The 23,485-nt window shown below is 58.7% G+C and overlaps 1 protein-coding gene across 1 annotated transcript in view; it reads right to left on the reverse strand.

Annotated features, from left to right (window-relative positions):
• Window positions 1-1,422: 1,422 nt before the first annotated feature.
• Window positions 1,423-23,485, reverse strand: part of SYNGAP1 (synaptic Ras GTPase activating protein 1) — a 28,232-nt gene continuing 6,169 nt past the window's right edge. Inside the window, exons 4-19 of the mRNA XM_052648116.1 lie at window positions 17,920-18,011; window positions 17,397-17,518; window positions 15,505-15,658; window positions 15,187-15,285; window positions 13,213-13,839; window positions 12,934-13,078; window positions 12,575-12,719; window positions 10,845-11,081; window positions 10,520-10,721; window positions 10,161-10,339; window positions 9,576-9,617; window positions 8,186-9,269; window positions 7,670-7,843; window positions 6,352-6,563; window positions 5,177-5,267; window positions 1,423-1,569 (exon numbers count right to left, since the gene is read on the reverse strand). Of these exons, the coding sequence (XP_052504076.1) occupies window positions 1,423-1,569; window positions 5,177-5,267; window positions 6,352-6,563; window positions 7,670-7,843; window positions 8,186-9,269; window positions 9,576-9,617; window positions 10,161-10,339; window positions 10,520-10,721; window positions 10,845-11,081; window positions 12,575-12,719; window positions 12,934-13,078; window positions 13,213-13,839; window positions 15,187-15,285; window positions 15,505-15,658; window positions 17,397-17,518; window positions 17,920-18,011 (3,752 nt within the window). The remainder of the gene's footprint in view (window positions 1,570-5,176; window positions 5,268-6,351; window positions 6,564-7,669; window positions 7,844-8,185; window positions 9,270-9,575; window positions 9,618-10,160; window positions 10,340-10,519; window positions 10,722-10,844; window positions 11,082-12,574; window positions 12,720-12,933; window positions 13,079-13,212; window positions 13,840-15,186; window positions 15,286-15,504; window positions 15,659-17,396; window positions 17,519-17,919; window positions 18,012-23,485) is intronic.

A 23,485-nucleotide genomic window follows, 5' to 3' on the forward strand; every position in this document is an offset into this window, starting at 1 on the left:
GAAAGGAGGTCCAGGGGTAGGGTCTGAGGTTGGGAAAGCAAGGAAGGGCACAGGGATAAAATTTCACATATTTACAACTTTTATATAAGTATAAATTTGGCCCCGGCTGGGTGTCTGTATGTAGGGGTATGGGGCTGAAGGGGAACTGTCCATACAAAAGAAAGAAGGGTGGAGTCCGAGAAGTCTCAATACCAAACGCAAGAAGGGATGAGGGGGCAAGGCTGGGTAGAGGACAGCAGTCAGGGAAGAGGGGGTGCCAAGGAGGACCTTCTCTCCTCCTATGACCGACCCACCCCAAACCCCATCCATCCTACCTCCCCTATCCCGCCAGAGAGCTATGTACAGAGAAACACCGAAAAATTGTGGAGCTGGCGCTGGCGGGAGGGAGAGACATGGAGGGAGATTGGGGGGGGGGGCAGGATGAGAGGGAAGCCCAGCCCTGTCCTACCTCCCCCAGGGGACAGAGTCATGGAAGGGGGCCCCCAACACCCCTCCTCCAACACAGGTCCCCCTGCCCTGGGGGAGAGAGACATGGCTTTTCCTAGAGTAAGTTCCCCCCTCCCCCTGGGAGTAGAGACCAAGAGGTGGGGGGCAAGGGGGCTGTGTGTGTCAGGGTAGGGCAGATCAGCTAGTCTGTCCTCCCCAATATACACCCCCCTCCTAAACCCTAACCCTCCCCTGAACCTCAGTTCCACCCCACCCAACACACTGGGGGAGGGGGGGGCCTGAGCCCCCTCACCCCGCTCTGGGACCAGCCAAGAGCAGATCAGGTATGGGAAGAAAGGGAGACAAGTCCCATTCCCCCTTTGCCGCCCCCTCCCTGCCCGGTGGCCCCTCCACCCCATCTGGGTTCTGGGTGGGGAGGGAGAGTATTTGAGAGTGGTAGGAGAAGGAGTTTGTGCGTGCTGAGCCCCCCCAGACGCTCCTGAGAAATCAAGGGGTAATAGGACCCCCTCACCTGGGGCCCCTCCCCATAACAAGGGGGACAGGGGAGGCCAAAATGGGGCGGTGGAGGGGAGTTAGATTGTCAGCTCTGGTTACTGCTAAAAAATCACCCTGAAGTTGAAAGTTTGGAGGTGCCACACCCCCAGGGTGGGGGTGAGGGTCTGTCCCCCAGTGCTCAGGGGAACGATGAGGCAGAGGATGGGGATAGCACCCCGGAGTGAAGGGGTCTGTGTCCTGGGGCAAGGGTCCTGGGGGTCACAGGGGACAGCACCCCAGCAGGAAGGAAAAGGGGGCAGCTGAGGGTCCCCGCTCTCCCTCCCAGAAATGGTGCAGTGCGGGTGGGGGACTGGTGCCCCACAAGGAGGCGTTCAGGGAGGCGATCCCGCTGTCCCTCGGCGACGTCCAGTCCTGGTGGTCGGTGCCGTTCCAGGGTGGGGTGCACAGGGAGGGAGGAGGAAGTCTGAGATGCTGGGTGGGCTAGTGGTCTGCGGTGTTTCGGAACTCGCCGTTCTCAGTGATCTGCAGCCGGGGTGGGGGAGGTGGGGCTGGGGGGGCCAGGCCGTTCCAAGGTGGGGCCAGCGTCACACGCGGGTTTGTTGGACCCAAGGGGGGAAGCTGCCTCTCCTGCAAGATACCAAAGAGGAGAGCGCGGACTTATTGAGACGCTTCGCGGGGGCCTGGCTGCCAGCCCCCAAGCAGTGGCCTCCCCCAGAGCTGGCCCACTCCACCAACTGTCCCACCCGCTTCCCCCAGGAGACCCCTCCCACCCACATCCTCCTCCTTTGTTCTCACCTGCAGGAGAAGGTACATCTTCTGGAATCAGGGAGAAGAGACTCTCACCCCGACTCCTAACTGGGGCCTTCAACCCCAGGAGTCACACCAGGAGCCCATTTCAAAAGAGGTCAGTTTCCTATCTCACCCCCAAGCTAACCCTGGCACGTTCCGCTGCCAGGGCCCCCTCCCAGGCCACCGCCAACCTGAGGTGGAAACTTAGTGCAGAGGGAACAAGGAAAGGCAGTACAGCAAAACCTCATTAATCCAAACCCCCATGGACTGGAATTTTTTCATAATTTGAACAAAAACCGGGCTTGAGTTTTCCTTTATCTGTGAAGAAAGAATGTGCTAAGCAAATTAATAGTAGAAACATGTCTGTGGGAGGGAATATTTAATCTATACCAGAAAACAGGCTTTTCAATCCTATCCACTCATTAACACATGCTCCCTGAGGGCCTGGAGTGGAAAAGCCTCGTCCATGGAGTTCTACTTACTGTATATATTCTGAAGACATGCATTTCATTAAACAGATACTGTCATTCAGTTTTGTCACTTATTCAGAGTGGCCATCTCCTCAAATACAACATTCTAAATTAGAGAGGTTTAACTGTACTGGGGTGAAGGAACGGGATTCAGGGAAGTCATGTGGGAAGGGAAAAATACTGTGGGAGGGCTGCCTCTCTCTCACGCTGATATCAGAAAGGAAGGACCAGGAGCTCCTGCAGAGACGCAGCGTGCCCCAAGCTCTGCGTCCCCAGGAAGCAGAAGGACTTCGCTCCTCTCCACCCCCACGCTCCTTTCGTTCCCTCACCCTGGGCTCCCAGTTAGAGGGTGAGGGGGACTCCCACCCCTGGTCCTATTCTACCCCTTCCTACCCTTCCTGGACCAACTCCTGTCTCCGCCCCTCAGCTCTGGCTTCTCTTCCTCTGCTGGGAGCGGAGAAGAACACCATGTATTCTATGCTTCAGGTCGCTCATTTGGCTTTTAAAAATACAGACATAAAATTAATTTTTATGTTAATGGTTGAGTTGCAGAGGGACCAATACCTGAAGGGGGTTCAGAAAAAGTGTCCAGATTATTTCCTGGGATATAGGGCATTGAAGCCTAGCAACCAAGCTGTGTCTGACCAAATTGCTAAAAACGTTAACAACATTCCAGGCAGAGGCTCCTGGATTAGTTTTCCTCACCTCTCAAAGGTCACCCAAACCCAAGATTTAAGCAAAGCTGCCCTCTTAGCTACTGAGTATCTCCCACACTTTTCCAGGAGTCAGTGAGAGAGGAAGTCACGTGCAGTAGGGCATCCTGAGTGTGGCGGGAGAGCAGGGGAAGGAAACCTCAGACTCCCTTCCCTCTGCTTGTCTGCATGCCCCCTACACCCCCAGGGATGCAAATTTAGAAAGGAGATAAATTAGGGTGCCATTATTCATTTTACAAAAGAATTCACCACAGGAGTCCTTTAAATGGTGAGGTCCCCTGGTGCCTGGCAGCATCTGTTTTCAGCTCACTAACTAATTTGACAGAGAGGCTGGGCAGGCAGAGAGTTAAAATTACAGTGTGAGGAGCCACTGCCCACTGCAGATCCATCCTGCAGAAAATAAAGCCTCTCAGCAGTGATGTCACTGGTTGACAGGTTCCCATTTACTGGCTTTTCAGGTAGGATTCTTTGTCCGGGTAGCAGGAGAAAGGGAGTGAATGGCATTAGCAGCCCCCAACCTAGCATCTCTGCCTGAAAGCAACATGGCTACCAGCCCATGATCTTATCTAAGAAGACATGTCCTGCCACTGCCAACTCCCACACCATGTGGGCCCGTCCACGTCCTAACATCCATCAGGGTCTCCTTTCTCGATCCTTCTCCTTGCTTCACTCACCCTTACTGTCTTGACATCTGAATGGCACCCTTTCCAAGCCCCCCAAAGTCTCCCTGCATTAACTACACACTTAACTCCCACCCAGCAGGGCTGAATAGGAGCCCCAGATGCTGTCTGTCTCACAGATGTAGGGAAGGAGGAAGATCAACAGGTGAGGGGTGGAAGGAAGGAGGGCTCTCCACAGAACCAGAGGGAGGGAGAAGGAAGAGGAAACCCCAGCCTACCTGCTGCAGCCATCACACCCCCTTTAGCCAGCGCCCCCCTAACCCAGCGTCACCACCCCTCCTTAACAAACCCTACCCCCAACATCCCAACCCCCAAGGACGCTTTGGTGAAATGGGGGGTGACAGACATACACTGGAGAGGTTAGAGGAGGAGGCAGGGTCAGGGGGAGGTGCGGGGAGATTGTGTGGGGAGGCGCTGTGATCTAGGGATGTGCAGGCGTCTAGGGTAAAGCGCTTGGTAGCGGGCAGGGGGTCCCTGAACGGTTCTGGGAGGTGGCAGGGAAGTGCTCTGGGGCAGTGCCTGGGAAGATGGGTCTGTGCAGGTGTCCGGAGGGTCACATCTGGGGAGGTCCTCAGGTGTGGGGGGCAGCCGTGAACCGGGGAGGGGCTCTGGAGAGTCAGAGGGAGTGGGCTTCACGACCAACCTGCAGTGGTCCGGAGTCACCTCCCCCTGTGTCCTCCGCCCGTGGTCAAAGCGGAACCAGGAGAATTACCTGATGAGGAGCTGCAGGGGGAGAGAGTGGGGTCAAGGGGTCAGGAGCCTTGGTGGTTCTGGGGGGGAGCCTGGAGGTCAGAGCAGAGGAGAGAGAAGCATGGGTGGGCAAGTGAGCCGAACTGGGGGGGGAGGGAAACAAGGGGTTAGAGGGCGGGAGGGAAGTCCTAAAAGCTGGCTGGGGTGAGAGAGGGCGGATGGCGGGAGCTGGGGTGGTCGGGCAGGTGTGAGGACCAGAGGGGGAGCAGGGCCAAAGAAGGCAGCCTGGGCTTTAAACAGAGGCAGGAGGGGAGGGCTCAGAGTGTGGGACCGGGAGGTGGGCTTCAAGATCCCAGGAGCTGGGAAGAGGCCTAGCGAGCTGTCCAAGACAAGGAGAAATGAGGGGCCCAGGAAGCAGTGGTGACGAGCACCCCCAGGGCACCCGCTGGAGCCCAGGACACAAGCACCCCTAGCGCCTGGGGCTCTGCGCTGGTGAAGCACTGCCTCCGGCTCCCTGGCCTGAGAGGCGCTTGGGGAGACCTTGCTCTCTGACTTACACGGGGGCCAGCCCGGAAGGGGCCAGGGCCAGGACTCGGGCCTGGGGGCAGAGAGGCTGAGGTTCTGGCTGGAGGTCCTGAAATGCGGCCGAGCAGGGGAGGCAGGGTGGGGAGGCACGGGGGGGGGTGGGGGCTGACGCTGCTAGGAGTGACGAAGGCACAGACGACGGGATGAAGATGGGGTCACGGGGACAGCCGGGAACGGCCGCCGGACGAAGGACGACGGGAGAGACGGAGGCGATGGGGCCGGGGTGGCTGGCGCAGTGACCTCACGAAGGACAGTGGGATGGATGGGGATGGGACACGGAGAAGATAAATGACATTGTAATTTCCACCTGAGCGTCGAGCAGCCTCTTCTTGGGTTCGGGTAGCGGCTCAGCCATGGTGGGGTGGTCCCGGCGCAGCTCCTCCTCCACCAGCATCAGCCTGAAGGGACGGGCTTCAGTGGGGTTAGTGGCGGGCACAGGCGGGGAGACTGCCCAGGGAGATCCCAACCCTGGGAACCCTGCTACTCTCTCGAGAAGCTTTGGCACTTTTCTCCCCTGCACTCAGAATCCCTCCATTCCTTCGATCCCCAGAGACTGCCCATCATTCACCCGGTTTCAGGAATGCTTGCATCTCCCTGCTAAGGATGGGCCTCTGTGCCCCGGGGACCCCACCCACCAGGCACACAGCACTCAGCACTCTATCCATGAGCAGGCCCTTCCACAGACACTGCAGCTGAAGATCTGGCTTCATTCCCTATGCCACCTCACGGAACTGAGACTGCCTCCAGGGCAGCCCCTGGACACCCCTGGCCCAAGAGGGGTCTCTACAATCATAATTCCCAGCTTCTCTCTCCCTTCAAAGAAGGTTCTCAAGGTGATTTCTCATAAAGGATATCACAGCAGTGGTTTTCAAAAAAGTTTCAAGTCAAGCTTTTCTAATTAACATTCCTGAAAAATACACTGAGAATGGATGGCAGTGGAACTGGCCTTGGTTGGAGTGGGGTGTGGGGTCCTACCCAGCTCTCAAGCTAACGGACCCCCTTGTTGAGACACTTCCTTTGGAGCTCAGGGCTTGGCAGAGCGCAAGGGAGAGTGAGCATCGTTCACTCCAGGATGGAACACCTCTCCAGGATGGGAAGGTCAGGTGCCACTGTGGCTAAGGGACCTCTGCTTAGATTTGGGGTGAGCATCATAGGCTGGCTTGAGAATAACCAGTGGGGAGTCCCAGCCTAGGCCAGTCCAGACACACAGAGATGGTTGGACAGTAAGAAGTACATTTCTAAGGGCTTCAGACATTACTCTACTAGGAGAGAGAGCAAAGTTTAGTAAAGGGACATTTAATGCACTAAGCATGAGATTTCTCTCCATCTGGTAAATGGTGGAGGAGGTGGCATCCCTAGGAGGGGGGTGGGCTTTCTTCCAGGTGTCCTGAGCTGGGGGAGTGGGTGGGACTGGAGGCAGGGTTCGCTGACCCTCTTCAGCCTCAGGCTTTTCCTCACAGCCCTCCCCGGGCCGCTCCTCACCTGCCGATGATGCTCTTGATCTGGGAGTCCTTTTCCACCTGCTGCTGCCGTAGCCTCTTCTCGCTCTGCTCCAGCCGGGCCTGATACTGCATCAGGATTTTGCTGGTCTGCTCTTCCTGGGACAGCAATCTCCGCTCATATTCCTCCAGCTTCCGGTTGGACATGTGCAGCCGCTCCTTCAGCGAGTGGATCTCCTCCTCATACTCCTTCACCTGCCCGCCGGGCACAGGACCCCGCACTGTGAGGGGGGCTGGGCCTGACCGTGTACCCAGCCTCTACCCTGCCTGCTAAGCACAGCACCGTGTGGTGAGGGATCCTCACCAGTCTCCTCCAGCCCTTCCCTGGCCTCTTGATCTCCCTCTCTCTCTCACACACACACAAACTTTTAAGAAAGTCATCCCATGGGGCTGAGGCTCTGTCAAGATGTAACAAGACCGTGGACTCCCCCATCCTAGCGGTATACATGTGCCCTCACGTTGGCACCTGGACTCAGGAAAACCCACACAGGAGCCTAGCCAGACTTATGGACACAGGTGGAAGGCATTTTGTCCTTGGTTTGTCAAATGGTGCTGGAAATAATTTATAATAAGGCCTAAAGACATTCTCTTAGCTCAAGTCTATCTACATCAATCCCAACATTTATCTTTGCTCAGAGACTACTTCTCCCCAAAAACCTCTCTGCTCCTCCAATTGGAATCATGTGTCCTATATGTATAATTTAACCCTCCAGTCACCCTCTTCTTCAGGGTCCTTGTAGCAATGGGTCCCAAACAGCTTCCTGCTAAGTGAGTAAAGACCAGAGCTTCGGCTGACTTTTGCTTGGGGCCACCGGCAGCTGAGAATCTGGACAGTCTTCCCTACGTGCGCCACTTCCCTGCACTAGACCTCTGATGGCTACCCCTCTGTCACCAGTGCCTGTGGGACAATGACTGGGGAAGCCGCGCATGGCTCATGGTATAACTGCCCTGCCTTTGCCCAATGGATCAGCTCCCACTGCTGCTGCAGTAACTTCCCTCCTGAGAAGTCACAGGACCCAGGGCTTACGCTCTCCCTGGGGAGGAACATGGATGCAGTCTAATACAGAGCATGCCTCCCCCGACAATCTACCATGTGTGGAACCCACAAAACAGAGCTGAAAAGGGCTTTTCAATGGACTGATTGTATCTTGGATCCCCTGAGAGACTGAGGGCTTCTCGAAGGGATCAGGTCTTTGTCCTTTCTTCTCATAACTACTTGGCCCCAGGTGTTGCCCTTGGAAGGGACTAGAAGCCTGCCCTGTGAGTAATGACAGGGCTCGGGGCAGGGAGGGCCCCCGTACCCTGTCCAGTCGGCTCTCATCCATAGACTTGGAGTACTCCTTGAGTTTGTACTCTTCCCGCTCGATGTGGGCGCTCTCGATGTCAGCCGACAGGTGAGGCATGTTGGAGACCCAGGCCACCGTTCGCTCGGAGGCTGGCATCGTGGGGTTCAGCGTGGACGGCGTCTGGGAATGCTGGGGCAGGAGGGGAGAGGGAAGGCGGAAGGAGGCGGGCGCTTTCAGAGGCAGGGAACACGGCCCAAGGAGACTGGAGTCCCCCCACCGATCCCCTCGTGAATGCTGTTCTCATCACCTCTCTCCTGGGAGCCCCAAGAGGGCAGGGAGGCCTGTCTGTTAACTGACAAGCACACAGTGCCCAGAATAGCACGAGGAGCAAAGCAGGCCCCGTATGCACTTTGTTTAATGAACGAAAGGTGAGAAAACTGTGACTTCAGACCACAGACTGTCGTGCTCCCCTGGAGCCGTCTCCTCCTCCCCTCCCGCTCGCCACCCCACCGGCCCTCCCACCTGTCCTACCTGCTTAGTGATGGAGGGCTTGAGTCCCCCGCCGCCGCTGCCGCCGCCGCCGCCGCTGCCCCCGCCACCCCCGATGCTGCCCTCCTTGCTGAGGCTCTGCTGCCGTGGGCGGGCAGGGCCATAACTCGGCTCTGGCGACTGCAGCAGGTTCCCACTGGATGGCCGAGGTTTTTGGGCAGCACTGACTGTCAACTGCTGAGACTTGCCCCTCTGCAAAGGGGGTGGCTGGCCCCCACCACCCCCGCCACTGCCCCCCCCACCGCTCCCGCCTGCAGGCCCTGAGGGGACAGGCCTCTGGGGACCAATGGTGATCTGGGGAGGGGACAGCATGTGCTGCAGGTTGTCCTGGAGTGAGAGCTGCCGACGGGTGAAGTCAGTGCCAGAGGGTCCAAACTCATCACTGTAGCTGTGGCTGTGAAGGATGGAAGCGGCAGGGGGCTTAGGGACCCCTGAGGAGAGGTCCTCGCTCTTGCTGTAGCCATGGAATGGGGCAAAGGTGTCCCCTGGGGGCTCTCCGCCTCGGTGGTGGTGGTGATGGTGGTGGTGGTGGTGGGAAGAGGGTGGGCCATGGCCGCCGCCCCCTGCGTGGCCCCCTGGGGGGCCTGGCCCATCAGCGGCCATGTGGAAGAGAGGATTCTGGAAGGAGAGGGGGATGCGCAGTTGCTGGGCAGGGACACCGTCTGTGGTGACGCCCATCTGGCTGAGGCGCATGCCAGCCGCCGTGATGGACGAGCCGCTCCCCTGGGAGAGGCGGCCAGCAGGCGCAGGCCGCAGACCCAAAGCCGCGGTCAGGGAGGCCTGGCTCGAGTGCAGCAGGTCCCCAACAGCTGCCAGGTTGGACACGCTGCTGCTGTTGAGGCGGCCGCCGGGCCCATCGCCCTGCAGGTCCAACATGGAGACGCTCTTGTTGACACTCAGCATCTTCTGCTCCGGCTCCGTGATGTCTGAGCTGCTCGTGCAGTAGGCGGGGGAGGACCGGGCCAGGGGTGGGCGGCTGACATAGAACAGGTCTTTCCCCCCACCAGGCGGTGGTGGCGGGGGCTTCTCCTTGGTTGGGGAGGGGAGGCGAGCCATGTCCATAGAGCTGCGGGAAGGGAAGGGAGCACACGAGTGGGAGGTCGGAGTGGGCCACCGGCAGGTGAGCCTCTGTGGTCAGCAAAGGCCTGGGGTGAAGAGGGGGCCACAGGGAGAGAGGGCGGCAGGCGGGATGGCAGAGGTGCGAGAGAAACAGGGTGGGACGGGCCTCCAGCAGCGGGCGCAGATGGGGCAACAGGAGGAGGGATCAGGTCAGGTCTGGGCAGACGTGGGGGAGATGAGGGTGCATGGAGAAGGCTGGGAGTGGGCGGCAGACGGCAGAGAGAAGAGGGCGGGGGAGCGCAGAGCCCCTCACCTGTTGAGGCCTCGAGCCATGAAGGACTGAAGGTCGATGGAGCTGGAGAAAGATGCAAGAGGGGCGAGCACAGGCAGAGAAGGAGAGAGGGGGCAGAGGTCGGACGCGTGGAGGTGGGCGGGGTGGCGGATGGGAATGGTGTCATGGAGAGGAGGGGCAGGGCGGGCAGTGCCCGGCGGCGGAGGGGAGGCCCTGCGAGGGGGGGCCGGAGCAGGCAGGATCTGCGGGGTTCTGGCGGGGACTAGGACAGAGCCATCTGAACGTCCTGACACCAGGTGGCTGGTCCCAGTGTCCTGGCTGAGCCCCAGCCTGGGGCAGGCCTGGGCAGGCCGAGGGGCCCCAGGCTGACAGCGCGTGGAGCTGAAGGGATGCTTTTGGCAGGGGGTGCTCTGCGCTGCTGGCTTCCTCTGACTTGAACAGGCTCTAGCCTAACCACTGACTGGACCTGTCTCCTTACAGTTTTCTCTAAGAAATCGCTTCTCTTTCCTTTCTTTCAAGTCCTCGAGAGAGGCACACGGACCCAGGAGTGTATCTGGGACAGACGTGTGGACTCTTAGGGCACAGCCAGGGACTCCCGGGGCTCACCTGTTGAGGTCCCGCATCATGTAGCCCTGCATCTCGGCCGAAGGGCCCCGCAGCACCACGGGCTGAGGCCGGGGCCGCTCACTCTGCCGGCTCGGCTGCCTCTGGATGTTGGGGTTCCTCAGTGCCGTGCTGATGTCATTGAGGAGCCGGGGCAGCGGGCCCAGCTTCAGGAGGGCTTCCTAGAAGGGGGAGGCTGTTACCCGGGGGCCTCAGAGTTCAGAAGGGGGAAGGTGTCTGAGCCCGGGAAGTGGCCGTGACGTGTCCAGGATTAGAAGGGCGGCAGAATCTGCTCAGGGGATGGTCTCTGGGCCACAGGAGCCTCTGGAGACTTAAGGACCTGCCAAGGGGCCCGTGCTGACCTTGCTGAGCTGGGGCAGCACCTCCCACAGCAGGGCATGCAGCGTGGAGAGCTCTCGGCCCAGGTCGATGTAACCCTCAAAGCTACTGCTGTTAGTCAGCGTGTCCAGGTTGGAGATCTCGTACAGGAACTGCTGCATGGAACCCCACTCCAGCTCCAGAAACTCGTTCATGAAGCCCAGAAAGTCCTCCTTTGAGGTAAACCTGGCCAAAGCATCCAGAAAGTACAGGTCACACCCAGAAGGCCCCAACCCACGCCTGACTCTAGGGACTCAGGAGACCCTTCCTGCCAGCCCCACCCGACCCCCAGCCTGAGGCTTCCCTCACTTGGAAAAGTTGGCCAGGTTCTGGATGACCTTGGCGATGAGCGTGAGGGTTCTCGAGGTTTGCTCATCTGGGTACTCCTGCATGAGCCCGAAGAGGCTGGGTGACATGATGGCCGGGCAGAGGAAGCGCAGGAAGAGCGAGGCGCTTATCAGCCGGTCCGCAATGTCCTCTCGGCCCCTCTCTGCACAGCGCAGTCGCCAGGACGCAAACACCTCCTTCAACTCCCTCGGGAACACGCTGGCAGGGAAGGGCGGGGAGACAGAGAGAGAGAGAGAGAGAGAGAGAGACCGGGACTGAGCCCCAGAGACCCTCAGCTTCCAGGGAACATGCTGAGGGAGGTGGTAGGAGGTGAGGGTGCAGAGACAGAGGTGAGAGTGACAGGGCGTGAGGGAGGGCGCGCAGGAGGAGGGCAGGGGGCTGAGGAGGAAGAGGGCTGCGGCAGGGGATGGACGGCGGAGAGAGGACTGGAGGGAGAGGAGGTGGGGGACAGGAACACACGGGAGAGAGACAGCGCATGTGCCAGAGAGACGAGGAGAGCAGGAGAAGAGAAGACGACACCGGGAGAGACAGAGATGGGAGAGAGATGGAGGGTCACTAGAGGTACAGGGAGCTCGGACCCCCCAACTCTTCTGGATTCCAGGGAAATGGGGATGGAGGCACCCCAGGCATGGCCCCAGTCCCTGGAACAGCTCAGCGTTCACGCCCCCCACCTCCCAGGCCCTCCTCTGCAGTGTCCCATTGACACCTTAAACTTCGAACCATGGAAAGTAGAGCTGAGCGTTGCTCCCACACCTCCAACCTCTGCTGAGTTCCCCCTCTTGACTCCCTGGTTCTGTCAGTGAGGCCACTGGTCACCCAGCCACCAGCCTCACGGCCTCAGGACCCCCACAGACACAGCCCTTCCTCTCCAATTAGCTGAGGACACCCACTGATCCTCTCCGCAGAGGGTCCTTACAGCGGCCCCTTTCTACTTTTCCTGCCAGATCCTGACTCAGGATCTGATTTCCATGCCTGACACAGTAACAACAGCCCCCAACTAGCCTGGACTTCATCTCCCTATCCAGCTGCCTCTGCACCCACCTCTACCGAAGGCCTAACCTTCACGGTCACGATACTGCACACCATCATAGGTGTCCCCTGACCTACTGAGAACTCAGGCTCCCTTACCGGGCAGCGAGACCTTCACACGCTAACTCTCCTCACCCCTTCCGACTACGTGGCTCTCTGTTCCCCACTGAAGTGAGCCACACGCTCCACTAAACCACTTCTGCCTGCTGCCCCAGGACCTCTCGCCCTCACGCATGGGTCTCCTCCACAGCCTTCTCCCGAGGCAGCTTTTCAACCCACCATGTTCTATAGGTCAGAACCTGGCCCAATCTTCTAAGCCCAGCCCAGGAACACCTCTCCCATGAAGCTGCCTCTGCTCATCTCCAAGCTCTGCCGTCTCTGACCTTATGTGTGGAGGCAGGATGGAGGGTCCCTTCCTTGGAACTTAACATATACTACACTGCCCCTTGGCTTTCTGCATCTCTGATATCCCGCCCCCTCTGGTGCAGGGCCTCTGAGGGCAGAGGCCAAGCCTCGCAGCTCTCTGTCTGCTCTATAGCACTGAGCACAGCACTCTGCCTACAACTGGTTCTCGGGTCTCTTTGAAGATGGACAGATGGATGAACAGATGAACACACGACTCCCCCAACCCCGGCCCCCCAACCCAGCGTTCCCAGTCTCACCAATGGGAGTTGACCACCTTGCACAGGGCCAACTCACAGCACATCCGCAGGTTGGCCTGGTGCTCAGCCAAACTGGACGCCGTGCACTTGATGGGGTCCACCTCACAGTTCTCCTCCGATTCATACAGAGCACGGATGAATTCCCCTGCAGGGTTAGAGGCACAGTGGGGGTCAGTCACACTTTCAAAGGGCAGAGACAACTGGGGTTTGGGAAATCTCAGAATCAGGCTAGAGGCTGGGGACTCTGGGTCTGGGAGCATCAAGCTGAGGCAATGTCGACTTAGGGTCTGGAGGAGCTGTGTTTAGGGTTGGGCCGGGTGTCTGTAAGTGTGGGGAGAAGGCCTGCAGGGGGGCTGTACCGATGGCATCCTTGAGGTATTTCTGACCAATCAGTCTCATGTACTCTTCTATGGCTTTAGTGGCGAGCGTGTTCTCGCGGAATATGAGGTGTTCTCGTTCCATGAACCGGTCCACCTCGGACATGGCCATGTCTGAAAGGAAGTCCTGGAGTCCAGGAAGAGCCAGGGGTCAGCCTCTGTTCAACCCAAGCTCATGAAGACACACATGCCCTTCCCTTACTGTCCCCACAAGCGAGTGCCCATGCCCAGGTCGCCTTGTCCTGAGGGCCCAGCACTCACCTTGGCCTTGCCTGTACTCTGCAGGATGTGAACCAGAGCACTGGCGACCTCCTCCTTGCCCTTGACATTCAGGGCAGGCTCCAACACCGCACAAAGCATCCGATAATGGTTGGTGACGTACTCGGCGAACTCCTTATACAGCTCCATGGGCAGGATGCTCATCGTCTGGTAACGCGCCTTCAGCCGCACCGCTGGGCAACCTCCTTTGCCCTTGCCCCCTGAGCCACCCCCAGAGCCCCCTCCCCCACCCGATCCCCCCATACCCCCAGAGCCCCCGCTGCCCGTCGGCAGGGTCACAGGGTACCACTGCTCTGTGAAGTGGCGCCCGGCCAGGGTGGCCACAGGCACAGTCACCAGGCCGACATAGCCTGCCTTGTCCTTCTTGCGCTTTTTGTCTGAGTCACGGTATAGGTGCAGCCGCAGGGCCCGGACGGCCGGCAGGTTGTTGAACTCGAAGTGCTCACCCCAGAAAACGGTGTCCCCCGAGGCCGAGCGGGGCTTAGAGGTGGTGCGTGCATACAGCATGTCATCCAGGCAGAGCTCACAGTAGTACCGCTTCTTGGGGGGCAGCTCCCGAGCCTCTATGATCCACAGCTTCAATACATTGTCCACCCGGCGGCTGTTGTCCTGGCAGGGTAGGGTGGGTGAAGGGGAAGGGCCAGAGAGCCAGAGACACCAGAAGAGGAGAGACAGTCAAAAACCCAGTCTCTGAGACCAGCAATCACAGGGTTGAGAATGTGTGTGTGGAGCTGAACCTTGTCTCCCTCAAATTCGGTCTACTCAGAACCTGGGAATGTGACCTGTTTTGGAAATACGGTCCTTGCAGATAAAATCACATTGACATGTGGTCAATACTGGATTAGGGTGGACCCTAAATCCCATGACTGGGGTCTATGTGGAGAGGGAAATTTTGAGACCAGATATACACGGAAAGGAGATGAAGATGGAAGTAAAAATTTTGCAGATGGAGCTATACGTTAAGGGATGCTGGAGACTTCTGGCAACCCCCAGACGGTATAAAGGGGAAGGGGAGGATTCTTCCTAGAGCTTCCAGAGGAGCAAGGCCCTGCCAACACCTTGATTTTTGACTTCTGGTCTCCTGACTACCAGAGAATAAATTTCTGTTATTTTAAGTAGCCTAGTTAGTGGTAGTTTGTTACAGCAGCCAGAGGAAATTGATATAGACTGAGCTCATATATCAGTTGATAGAATTTGTATTGGGAAAAGATTTCTAAAGTTATAATAGTAAACCGATAATATTAAGGTGGGATTTGAACAGGAGAACTGAGGAGTCTTTCAAAAACAATCAGAAGTTAACTGAAAAAAAAAAAGGCATAAATGCAAAAGGTGAGAATCTACAGTTAATGCAAAAAGGGCCTGGAAGCTGACGACGACCAGTGAGGTTTCAGTGTGAAGAGCCTGGTATCTGGGCTCTGCAGGGGGAAGATTGCAGCATCTTGGGTCTAGCTTTTAAGGAGGACATTGACAAACAAGGGTCTCCACAGAGGAGCTCACTGGAAGCTGGGACACAGAGAACAGCAGATGGGACTGGGAGCATTTCTCCTGGGAAGAACACAGACTCACAGAATTTTTGAGCCAGAGGGACCTTAGAGATATTCTACTTCAACTCCATTCCTACCAGTTGTACAGAAAAGAAACCATGGTCTCGAGATTCAGCTATGTGACCAATCTATGTGTCCTACAGAAACACTGCAAGCGGGGGCTGGGTGCCCACCTGTCAGGGTATTAGGGGGACATCCCTGCTTGCAGGGAAGATGCACTGGAGGACATTCCAGAGCCCTGTCAGCTCTCAATCTATGATTTCTATGGAAAGGAAACATCATAAGGCAGAAGAAAACAAAAAGAGACAGGGGGACTCCTCCTACTCCTCCACCTGCCCCCCACCCCTCTTACCCAGGCCCCCGGCCCCCTGGACGTCACCCCGCCCCGTCTGGAGCCCCAGACATGCAGTACCTTGTTGGGCTTCACTGCCCGCTGCAGGTTCTCGATCCATTTGTCCCTTTCAGCGGCAGAACGACAGGCAAAGCATTTTGTTCCTGATGACGTTGTTACCTGAAGAGGGGTGTGGGGTCAGAGGGGCTCTAGAAGGGAGAGGACTCCCAAGGCTGGGATCACCCCCCCATCTCTTCCTCCCGGCCATTCTTCCTTCCTCCCAGCCCCAGAGGCTTCTGTTTGCCTGACATCCCACCTCTGCCACCTTCTCCAGGCCTCTCTGCCTCCCTCTCCTGGACCCTGACCCTTGGGCCCACCCTAGCCCCACACACCCAGTACCTCAAAACAGAACTCCTGGCCCAGAATGGAGCTGTGCACTGGCTTGATAATGGAGTCTTCATCCAAGTTGAGCTCCAAGGCTTCGGCCGCACTACTAGGACTCAGCAGGGACTCGTGAGAGTGCGACTCCTTAAAGCTCTGCATCAGCCGGGCCCTGGCAGGGTGGGGGTCCAGGAGCGGGGATCAGGGCCCAGCCTGCTTACAAACCCAGAGGGCTTCATTGCCAAGTGGGCTCTAGGATGGACAGAGACCTGGGGAAAGCGCTCCTACACCCACTTCCCACAGACACAGAAACCCAGCCTGTACAGGGAAGGACACAAGAGGTGTGAGACAAAGCCCCTCCCCTCAGTCCACCACCTAAGGAGTTTTGAATACTGGGGACACCTAGAAATATCTCAAGCCAGAAATGACCCATGGCAGGGAAAAAAGGAAACAGGTGGGCTTTGGACAGTTCTAGATGGGACTTCTAGGTGATCACCCCTCTGAAAGACCCCACAGCTGTGGGAGTCTTGATTCCTGGGAGTCAAGAATTAGAAGTACGAAGATGTTGTTTTGGGCCTGCCACACAGGTACTACCTAAAAAGCACTTAATAAATCCAAGAATGAACGAGGTAACAGAACACATTTTAGCAAAATTGAGGGAACGAGTGAGGGAAAATAGTAAGAAATACGAGAAGGCTGTGGGCAGAAAACAGAACAGGAGCACAGGTCTGGGAATGAGAACTAGGGAGGGAGAGATGGGGAAAGAAGAAGACGAGGAGGGAAAGGGAAGAGCAGAGAGACTGGGCGGCAGGAGGCGAGCAGGGGCCCCCAGAACGCGGGCTGAGGGCACAGGGCGCAAGCAGGGGGGAACTTGGGAGCACCCCTCAGGGGAGCAGAGGCCCACGCGCTGAGGCTGAGGGGAGTGGAGGCCGGAGCCACAGGACGCAAGCTCCGGGAGCCAGTGAGGGGCTGAGGAGTAGAGAGCAGTGGGGAAGGGAGGGGGAGCTCGGGTGTGGGAGCCTCCGTGGAGCTATTTATAGCAGCCCCGTCATCTTGGGCTCCATTGCCGTCAGCGCGACGCTCCCCCGGCCCCCCCGCCCCCGCGGCCAGGAATACCAGGCCCTCACCCCCTGCCGGCCCCAAATCCAGCTCCAGGGACACGGAGGGGGAGGGGAAGGTGTGACTCACCTAGCCCAACTCCCTACCTGCCCTGCCTCGGGGGCGGCCAGACGGGGGTAAGGAAGGACAAGTTTCTCCCCTGGGAGGAACCGGGTGAGGGGGGAACCCAAAGAGGGACCCCAAGAAGCAGACCCCAGGGGCAAACGAGGTTTCCTTCCAGCCCAGCCCTGGCGACGGTGCCCTCTGGCCTGTCTGCGGCCTTCCTCCTCAGGCTCAGTCGGTGATGAACCCTCCAGCCACCCCCGCCCCCCCGCCCCGCCCCAGGCTGTGGACCTGCACACCTGTGCTGCCTGCCCTCCTCCACACGCGCCACATGCACCTGCCGCCCCGCCCCGCCCCGCCCCCCTTCCCTGGGACCCTCCACCCAGGATCCTCAGGTCCCTCCCAGCCCACCGCCCCTTCCCCATCCTCTCCCGGGCTGTCACTCCATCTCTGTCCTTCTGTGCAGCTCCGTCCACCCCAGCCTGGAGCCCATCCTTCCCCGGCCAGGAGAGCCCCTCCTTGGCTTCACCTTCATCCCCTTTCCAGCCCACTCTCCGTCCTCCCCCCAACTCCCCACCTCCTGCTGCTCCTCCATTCTGGCCCCTGCCCCATAACACCTCTCAGTCAATCTGAGGCCATCAAGCTCTACACTCTGACAGCCCCCACAGAATGGGCAGTGGGTACTCCAGAGCCCCCTACTCTGCATCCAAATCATCCCACCCTGGTCCAGCCCACTTCAGACCTCTTACCGGTCATGGTCAGCACTTCGGAAGCGAGGCAGGATCTGGCGGAAGCTGCTGGTCCGGTCAAGTTTGGGTTGTGACTTCGTGCGTTTGATGGAGCTTTTTAGCCTCCGGCTCAGGAAGCCTTGCTGGGTTGGGGGAAATGGGGACAGGGGTGGGTTGGGGTAGGGTCAGTTCCACCTGCTCACTGCTCAGCTGGTAAAGAGCCCCTGGATGAAAGTGGGATGGGGGGAAAGGGAAGTCTCCAGGGTGAGAAAAAGGGGACAGGAGCCCTGCTACCAGTTTGTCTTCCTTTGCTCCCACGGGTGCGAGTGCACACACAAACACACACACACCAGCCTAGAGAAGGTGGGAGGGCTGGTCTGAGAAGCAGGGGGGGCAGAGCCAGGAAGGGGGAAACCAAAGAGGTGGGGGGACACGCACGCACAGACTCTTCCTCTCCTGTCCCCTTTCTCATAGTACAGGGGCTCCAGCTGGGACTGGCGGGGAGGGGACCAGCTGAGCCACATCTGGCAGGGCCTTCACTCACCGAGGGCCGGAAGGGTGCGGCGGGGGCGGCCTCCATGCTGTACTGCTTCCCCCCTGGGACACTCTTCCTCCTCGAGCGACCCAAGTGGTATTCTGGAGGGGAGGAGAGGGCCGGCAGGGATGTGGGAGGGGGTCACTGCAGCCCCGGGTCCATCCTGGCCCCAGCACATCTGCCCCCTCCCTCTGCCCCTCAGCTCCAGCCTCACCTACCCCCCGGGAAGCAGCAGGAAGAGCAGCGGCGGCTGAGAGGCTGGCGGCGGGAAGGAGGGGGCAAGGAACCTGAGCCGGAGCCCCCAGAGGGGGACGGGGTGGGGGGCCTCAGGCCCATGACTGGGGTTGGGGATGGCAGTCAGCAAAGGGGCATGGCTGAGAGCATCAGTAAAACTCCAGGAATAAAGGACACCGAAGAGCCACGGAACCTAGGTTCTTGGTGCCCACAACCCCAGGAAGGGGTCAGCTGAGGGGGAAGTCGGGTTAAAGGTCATGGGCCAGAGGCAGGCTTTCCTCCTCTTTCAGCTGGGCACATCTTCCCCCCGACCCCACTCCTGGAAGCCCTGTCTGTCTGGAGGGCCAGGACTGCCTCCCATGACCCCCTCCCTGGCCTGGAGGGGGAGGTCCTGGAAGGGACCTGTGCGGAGTGGAAGCGGAAGCAGCCTGGGGACAGCAAAGGGCAGGGGGGAGGGGAGAAGGGGCTGGCTCCACGTGCACTGCAGAGGCAAGGAGTCAGAAGGGAAGGGGGAAGGGGAAGGGGAAAAACGCAGGGGAGCGGGGAGAATGGGCAGTGGGCACTCGGGAGACTCCCAAGTGAGGGCAGGGCGAGGAGGAGGAGGGAAGGTGAACGCGGAGGAAGCTCGGATGGCTCTGAGTCTGGAGGGGTGGCAGCTCGGAGGAGGGAAGCTGAGGCTCTGCTGCCAGGGAATTGAGAGGGGCTGAGGAGCTAGAGGAGAATGAAAGTGGGGGGATGCCAAGCTCGGGCTCCAGCTCCAGAATGGCTGCCCAGGCCTGGGCTCCCCCCTCAGCCCCACAGTCACCACTGCAGCCAATGGGGGGGCAGGTGCTGCATCAGGGGCGGGGCTACCATCTCCACAGCAACAAGAAGCTACAGGCTGGTGGGGGGGACCGGAAGAGCCGCCTGTTAACCCTCTAGTGTCCAAAACAAGGGAGGGCCACAGCCACAGCTTCACTGTCAGCTTCCTGAACTGCAAATCGCCTGCTAACTGCCCGGCTTCCCTGTGCCTCTAAAACCCAGGTGTTAGGAAATCTACACACAAAAATGTGGATCCCATGACATGGAAACCCTTTTCAGTCCCTCAGCAACACATGTGTGGAGCACAGAAACATACACTGAGCTGTGTGGGGAGGGGGACACATATACATGATAACCACAATACGAAAAATAAAGAGGAATCTAGGTGCTTATGAGACATGCAGAGAATGGTGAGTTGGCGGTGCCACAGGTCTGCATCCTAAGGCCCTGGGGCCCACATACCCCACAGGACACATGCTTAGACATATGTGAGCACTGCAGCAGGGGAGTGCATACTTGACCCTGACACCCATGAGAGCTGCTGGTGTGGACCTGGGGCAGTCATGTAGGCAGCACATTACAGAAAAGGACATTTAACCCAGAGACCCACACAGGGCCCCCACACAGGGGAGGCCACTTTAACCTCTAAGACACATGCTTTTGTAAACCATGATTCTGACTGCATCAAGGTACCCCCATACCCCCAAAGCACAAGCATCCTTCATTCACAGGAAAAGTACAACCACACCACTCTATTTCAGGACAACCCCTTCTTCCCCAGCCCTTTCCTGACTCCAACACAGGAGTCCCTGGTTGCTACCAGAATAAAGAAAAATCAAGGAACTAATGCATTAACTACCCTTCTGTTACATACTCAGCAGTGCATCTAAGGGTTCAGGGTATTTCCTTCCTAAGTCTTTGCTTTTCTCAGGTCTGCTTGCCTCATTCTATGCCAAATAATGCAGTTCAACCATTATGTTCATATAAAAGATCTTGTAATAAAGGCTGAAAGTCTAACTTCAAATCCACTAAAATTCTGCTTTAGAACTAAAGAATTAACAGAAGGAGAATGGATTTGCTAATTGGTTTGCTTGATTCTTGGAAGTAATGTAATCTTACACATATAACCAAGTACTAAGAGGCACAAACTCATATTTAAGTCAGAGGTACACAGAGACCACATACGCATATGCTTACAAAGACCCTCACTGCCACAATGAAAAAACAAACACACACAGGATATCCTGTTCTTCCTGCTGCATGCAGTGACATGTTCAGAACACATGCCACAGGCCCATGTCCACGCAGAGAGCAAACCTGAAAAGCACACATTGAGATCCTGGGCCTCCATGTCCCATCCCTGCATGATGTATACACGCATGCACACGCATAACAGCCACCTACACAGACCCGTAACACAGGCATTGTGCACACACCCACACATGTACACACCCTGTATACACACACAATTGCACTCACTCACACACACAGCAAGGGCTTGCAACCTCTCTAATCTTGTCATCACTCACAGAATCTCCCCCAACCCTCCAATCCCCCAAACCGTTAACCTTCCCTTTGGCCTTTCTCCCCTGTCACACCACACTGGCAGCTCTCAAGGGGAGCCCCGGAGGAAGGCTGCCAAAGCAGGTGGAGGAACAGAGCTGGAGAGGAACGGGCACCTCTACCAGCAGGTCCTGCTGCGCCAGGCCTCCCTGGGAGCCGGCCTCTAGGATGGCCTCTCCTGAGCCAGCCAAGCCCCATCCTACAGGCCCACACAAGCCCCAGGCCCGGCCGCCACTCTCCTCTCAGCAACCACTTCACCGAAGGCCTGACTCTCTTGCCCCTGCGCTGCACCCCCACTCCCAGGCCCCCTCTCCACCAGCTCCAGCCACTTCCCCACCTCCTCTCTCCTCTCTTCTCAACCTGCCGCCACCAAGTCCCACCTGCCCAACCCCTCTTCAGCCACCAAGTCCCACCTGCCCAACCCCTCTTCAGCCATTCCCTCTCCTTGCCAAGCCTCTCTCAGTCCTCCTCTCCCCCAACTCCCCGCTTTTCCTTTTTACCCCACTCTTTCCCTTTTCAGCTAGCTTTCCTGTCTCCACTCCTTAAGGGAGCAGGGGCTCACACCTGCTAGCCCAAAGGTGTTTCGTACATGGTAGGATTCCAAAGAACACACTCACACACATTTACTCTCTCCCCCCACTTGCATACCACCCACATCCAGACACGCCCTGGACACCCATGCTGGGACTGACACAGATACCCAGGCCAGTGATGGAACACACATGCAAAGACACACACCTGCCACCAGGGACACAGAAATCCTCCTCATACAGCCACACATCCCCACACACAGGAGACTGACAGAAGGCGAGCCCCAGCCGGGGACATGCGTTCTCAGGGTCAGAGGTGACAGGGACCAGTACGGCCAAGGGCTGCCCCCCAAGCCGCGGGCAGCCCAGCAGAGCCCTAGGTAGGAAGCAAGCCGAGGGCAAGACAGGCTGCAAAAGGCTGGCTGCACATGTGCACGCGAGGAACGGGCCTCCGTGTGCACATGGCACTAACCCACAGGAGACACAAGCCTGGACACCGACACACACGCGGACACTGGGCCTGCCGCCTCCACCGAGGGGCTCCAAGACCACCCTACACCGGCCGCCCCCGCACGCTCCGGAGACCGGCCCCACGAGGCCAGTTTCCGAACCCCCCCTCCGCTGCCCCCCGCCAGTTACCATAACTCCCCCCACTCGGCAGATGCAGCGAGAACATGCGGAGGGAGCAGCCGCCGCCGCCGCCGCCGCCGCCGCCGCGGCCTCCCCACCCCCGCCCCGCGCCCACGCACACACGCGCCCCCACGCACACACGCGCCCCCACGAGCGCGGCGCACCCCCCACGAGCGCGGCGCACCCCCCACGCGCTCCTCGTCCGCCCGGCCCCGCCCTTACCTCGCACCGCCCCCCGGGGGGGTCGGGGGGGGGGTCCCCGGCGCGGGAGGGGCGCGTGCGGCAGGAGAGGGGGCGGCGCGGCCCGGCTCGTGCCGCCCGGCGCGGTGGGGGCGGCGGCGGGGCCCGGGACGGCCGGGACGGCCGCGCGGTGACGGCCGCGGGAACGGCTCCCTCCGCCGCCGCTCCCGCCGCTGCCGCCGTTGCCCGGGCCCCGCCGCCGTTGCTAGGCGACCGCTGCTGCCGTGGCCGCCTCTGTCACGAGCCCCGTCGCCCGGAGACAGCGCGAGAGAGACGCGGGAGGGGGGCGAAGGGACCCCCAAAACCAACCGGGCCTCCCACCATCCCTTCCTGAGCTGGACCCCCCATCCAAACCACGGAGCAATGAGGGGCGGCGGCTCCACCCAGGAGAGGAGGAGCCCTGAATGCCGATGCCCCTTGAAGGTCCGGCGACCTCTCCTGGGCTCAAGAGTCCACAGCCTCTACACAGACCTTCTCGGACCCAGGCCCCGAGGGTCCCAAAACTTCTAGGTTCCTTGCATATTCTCCACTCCCTTTACACATTCCACGTCCCCTTGAGAACCCCAAACGTTCACCAGCCATCAACTCTTTCACTAAACACTCCCCCCAACTATATATACCCCTGGACCCCATCCCAGCCCCTACTGAACTTCCAACACAAACACCTCCACACACCATCCCCAATTCCAAACATACAGGAGTGCCCTCCTCCCTAACACACAAGAGACCCACACGAGACACCCCAGACCCTGAGGAGTGACAGTAAGAAGATAGAAGGGGAATATATGGGCAAAGACGCCCACCAGCAGATATCTAATCAACATGCCCCATGAGCAGGGGACCATTCTGGCCTGGACACACAGCTATGCACACATGGACAGAAGCCTCTCCCAGGCATGGACACGACTGACTCTCTCTCTCTCTCTCACACACACACACACACACAGATGTGACAGACATCACACACATTCTCTATACACATTCCACCACCACCAGCAGCACCACCTGGCTTTGCCTCACAGAAATGTGCTACCCACACGCCCCCATGGTCAGAAGTTTCCATGACAATGACACACAGCCCTGGCCAGCGATCCACTCAGGGTCCCAGAATTGGCCCCCAAGAGCAGTAAGGCCTGAGCCTATCAGAGAGAGCTGAGGGGAGCCAAGGGATAGAGACAGGCCACTGGCTCTAAGGAAGAGAAACTGGAAGCCTGGATCCCTGAGGGGAGGGGGCAGTTGGTAGAATAAAGGGGTCACCAGGGGTTGAGGGGATGAAGGACCTGGACCCTTGGTCCTGGAAGGGGGACAGAGTGGTAGGGGGCAGTGACAAGGGGGCTTTCTGGGGGCTGAGGGCGTCTCTCTGCACCTTGGCTGCAGATCTCTGTTCTCTGCCTTCATCTCCCCTCACTGTTCCCATGGAAACCTTTTAAGCGAACTTCTCAGGAAGACAAAAATCTTTTTTTAAATGACTAAAGAGGGGGGTGGAGGGGGGGCAGAAAGAGGGAGGGAGGGGAAGAGACAGATGGAGAGAGGGAGAGTTGGAGAGACAGACTGAGCACACAGCTCCACAGACAGAC

Source organism: Budorcas taxicolor, chromosome 11, assembly GCF_023091745.1.
Source record: "Budorcas taxicolor isolate Tak-1 chromosome 11, Takin1.1, whole genome shotgun sequence".
NCBI classification, from domain to species: Eukaryota; Metazoa; Chordata; class Mammalia; order Artiodactyla; family Bovidae; genus Budorcas; species Budorcas taxicolor.